Source organism: Myotis lucifugus, unplaced genomic scaffold, assembly GCF_000147115.1.
Source record: "Myotis lucifugus unplaced genomic scaffold, Myoluc2.0 scaffold_190, whole genome shotgun sequence".
In the NCBI taxonomy this organism is placed as follows: Eukaryota; Metazoa; Chordata; class Mammalia; order Chiroptera; family Vespertilionidae; genus Myotis; species Myotis lucifugus.
The window spans coordinates 1,218,119-1,221,371 of record NW_005871238.1 but is presented as its reverse complement, the minus strand read 5'-3'; the positions used below and the strand labels follow the sequence as shown (position 1 = coordinate 1,221,371).

At 43.8% G+C, this 3,253-nt stretch overlaps 1 protein-coding gene across 1 annotated transcript; it reads left to right on the top strand.

The window, feature by feature from the left end:
* Nucleotides 1–1,202: 1,202 nt before the first annotated feature.
* On the top strand, nucleotides 1,203–2,183 carry LOC102437913 (olfactory receptor 10J3). Its single transcript, XM_006096889.1, has one exon. It carries the CDS (start codon nucleotides 1,203–1,205, stop codon nucleotides 2,142–2,144), a length of 942 nt encoding a protein of 313 aa, XP_006096951.1. The 3' UTR covers nucleotides 2,145–2,183.
* Nucleotides 2,184–3,253: the final 1,070 nt, after the last annotated feature.

Sequence of the window (3,253 nt, the reverse complement as noted above, 5' to 3'; positions counted from 1 at the left end):
TAAATGTACCACAGCTTTTTTATCCATTCATCCACTGATGGGTACTTGGGCTGTTTCTAGATCTCAGACATTGTAATAGTGCTGCTCTGAACATAGGGGTGCATATATCCTTTCTGATTGGTATTTTAGGATTCTTAGGATATATTCCTAGAAGTGGGATCACTGGGTCAAATGGCAGTTCCATTTTTAATATTTTGAGGAAACTCCATACTGTTTTCCAAAGTAGCTGCATCAGTCTGCATTCCCACCAGCAGTGCACGCGGGTTCCCTTTTCTCCACATCCTCGCCAGCACTTGTTTGTTGATTTGTTGATGGTAGCCATTCTGGCAGGTGTGAGATGATACCTCACTGTCATTTTAATTTGCATCTCACTGATGATTAGTGGCTTTGAGCATTTTTTCATGTCTCTTGGCCATCTGTATGTCCTCTTTGGAGAAGTGTCCATTCACGTCCTTTGCCCATTTTTAAACTGGATTGTTTGTCTTCCTTTTATCAAATTGTATGAGTTCTTTACACATTTTGGAAACTAACCCCTTATCAGATGTATAATTGGCAAATATGTTCTCCCATACAATGAGATCCCTTTTCATGTTGTTGATAGTTTCTTTTGCTGTGCCACTCTAATCTGTCATGATCACAGTGGATTGTAGGTCCAAGGCATAGGGAAGTGAAGCCTAGGACCTAGGTTTTTGAGGAGGAAAAGTCAACCTAGGACCCTCATTGAGCATTTGTTGTTAGTAGTGCATTCGGACTGTTGATATCAGCCTCATATATCTTTTATCTTTCACCTCAGACAGTGTTCCTCACTGAATCTTTAGGAGGTTAATTAAAATGTGTTTGAGGAAGCCTATAGAGCTGGGTTTCTTCCTTGACCTGGACTCACTCCTTCAATGGATGGGTAATTATTTCTATAAAGTCTGTCTTTAAATTTGTCTGTGCTTTTCCTCTCAGATCTATCTCTGACCTCAATCCTAGGGTCCTAAGGTAGCATGCCTGTAGTACCAAACAAGAAGATGGACAAAGGTGATGATTCTGAGCAAATAGTCAACAGCTGTTCAGTGATGGCCCTCGAGGTCTGGAGCATTGCTCAGAAGAGAGGCAGCCCTTTAATGAAGGCCTTGGTCCAGCCTATTCTCTTTCGTAGTTGACTCATCACACTTTTCATTTCTTTGCCCAGCTCTTGCAGACCTAGACCTTCCTCGATGCCAAAACCAAACTCCACTGCTGTGACTGAGTTCCTCTTTGAAGGTTTCTCCAGCTTCGGGTGGCAGCACAGGCTTGTCTTCTTTGTTGTCTTTCTAACTTTGTATCTGCTGACTCTCTCGGGCAATGCCATTATTGTTAGCATTATTTGCATGGACCGTCACCTCCATACGCCCATGTACTTTTTCCTGAGCATGCTGTCCATCTCCGAGACCTGCTATACCGTGGCCATCATTCCCCAGATGCTCTCTGGCCTGCTGAGTCCTCATCAACCCATTGCTGTCCAAGGCTGTGCCACTCAGCTCTTCTTCTATCTCACCTTTGGTATCAACAACTGCTTTCTGCTCGTGGCCATGGGGTATGATCGCTATGTGGCCATCTGCAACCCCCTGCGGTACTCGGTCATCATGGGTAAGGAGGCCTGTGTGCGGTTTGTATCTGGGTCACTGGGAATTGGTCTGGGCATGGCCACTGTTCAAGTAACCTCTGTGTTTTGCCTCCCCTTCTGTGATGCCTTTGTTATCTCTCACTTCTTCTGTGACGTGAGACCCTTGCTGAAGCTGGCCTGCATAGACACCACGGCCAATGAAATCATCAACTTTGTGGTCAGCATCTGCGTCCTTGTTCTGCCCATGAGCCTGGTCTTTGTCTCGTATGTCCTCATCATCTCCACCATTCTCAAGATCTCTTCCGCTGAGGGCCGGAAGAAGGCCTTTGCCACCTGCGCCTCCCACCTCACAGTGGTCGTCATCCACTATGGCTGTGCCTCCATCGTCTATCTCAAGCCTAAGTCCCAGAGTTCCATAGGCCAGGACAGACTCATCTCAGTGACCTACACCGTCATCACTCCCCTGCTAAACCCCGTCGTGTACAGCCTGAGGAACAAGGAGGTCAAAGACGCTCTGTGCAGAGCCATGGGGCGAAAGCCCCGGTCCCCTTAATGCGGAGTGGTTGTGAAGGCCTTTTATTTGATTTATCAATATGTATTGATCTTAATGCTGTTTCAGTAATGTCTTTAAATATAGGATTAAGAAGAGTAGACTGCCCTAGCCAGTTTGGCTCAGTGGATAGAGCGTCGGCCTGTGAACTAAAAGGTCCCAGGTTTGATTCCAGTCAAGGGCACATGCCCGGGTTGTGGGCTGGATCCCCAGTCGGGGACTTGCAGGTGGCAGCTGATCCATGATTCTCTCTCATCATGGATGTTTCTATCTCTCTCTCCTTCTTCCTTCCTCTCTGAAATCAATAAAAAAATATATTAAAAAAAAGAATAGTAGACTAAGTTTAATTGGGTATTAAAACTGAAGGCTTCCATTTGAACTAATCACTGTTCTTTAACACCCTCCTTCAGATAAGATAAAAAATGACTTCACATACAGTTAAGAATGTAAGAAAAAGATTTACATGCCTGAGCCATTCATATCCATGTTCTCTCACACACACATGCACATACCTATATACACCCTGAGGATATGTTAAGTTATACAACTCCATTAAGACACAGAATACAGCAAAGTTCTTAAGAGCTAAAAGAAACCATATTAGAAAGACTTTTGTGTGTGTGTAATTATGGGTGTAGGAGTAATTTTTGTAAATATTTTAACAACTAAGTGAGGAGACATGCCCGTGTATCTTTTCTAGTGGACACTGAAGGCTTTATTGTAATATGTGTTTGCCACTTGCTAAGATCCTATCACAGCCTAAAGAATCATCAAAAGATGTCACACACACTTTCCAAGTGACTGGAACTACCCTAACTGACCATTCCTGGGAATGAGGAGGGCAAATGTGGGAAAGCAAAAACCACCAGCTACTGAGAGCCCAAAGGTGGGTGGTTCATAGTGCAGAGATGTCTAGGTGAGAAAACTCCAATTATAAAGCAGGACATGCTGAAACGTCCATTGCTTTTCACATTCCTATTCGGGAGTGAAAGAGGATGGAGGTTGGAAAGAGTCAAGCAAAAATATAGTTTCTTTTGCAAGATAAAGCTAAACTCTTTGAAAGAGTATTAAGTGTCAGCACGTTAACGAAAACTTCTGGAAATATTTATTAA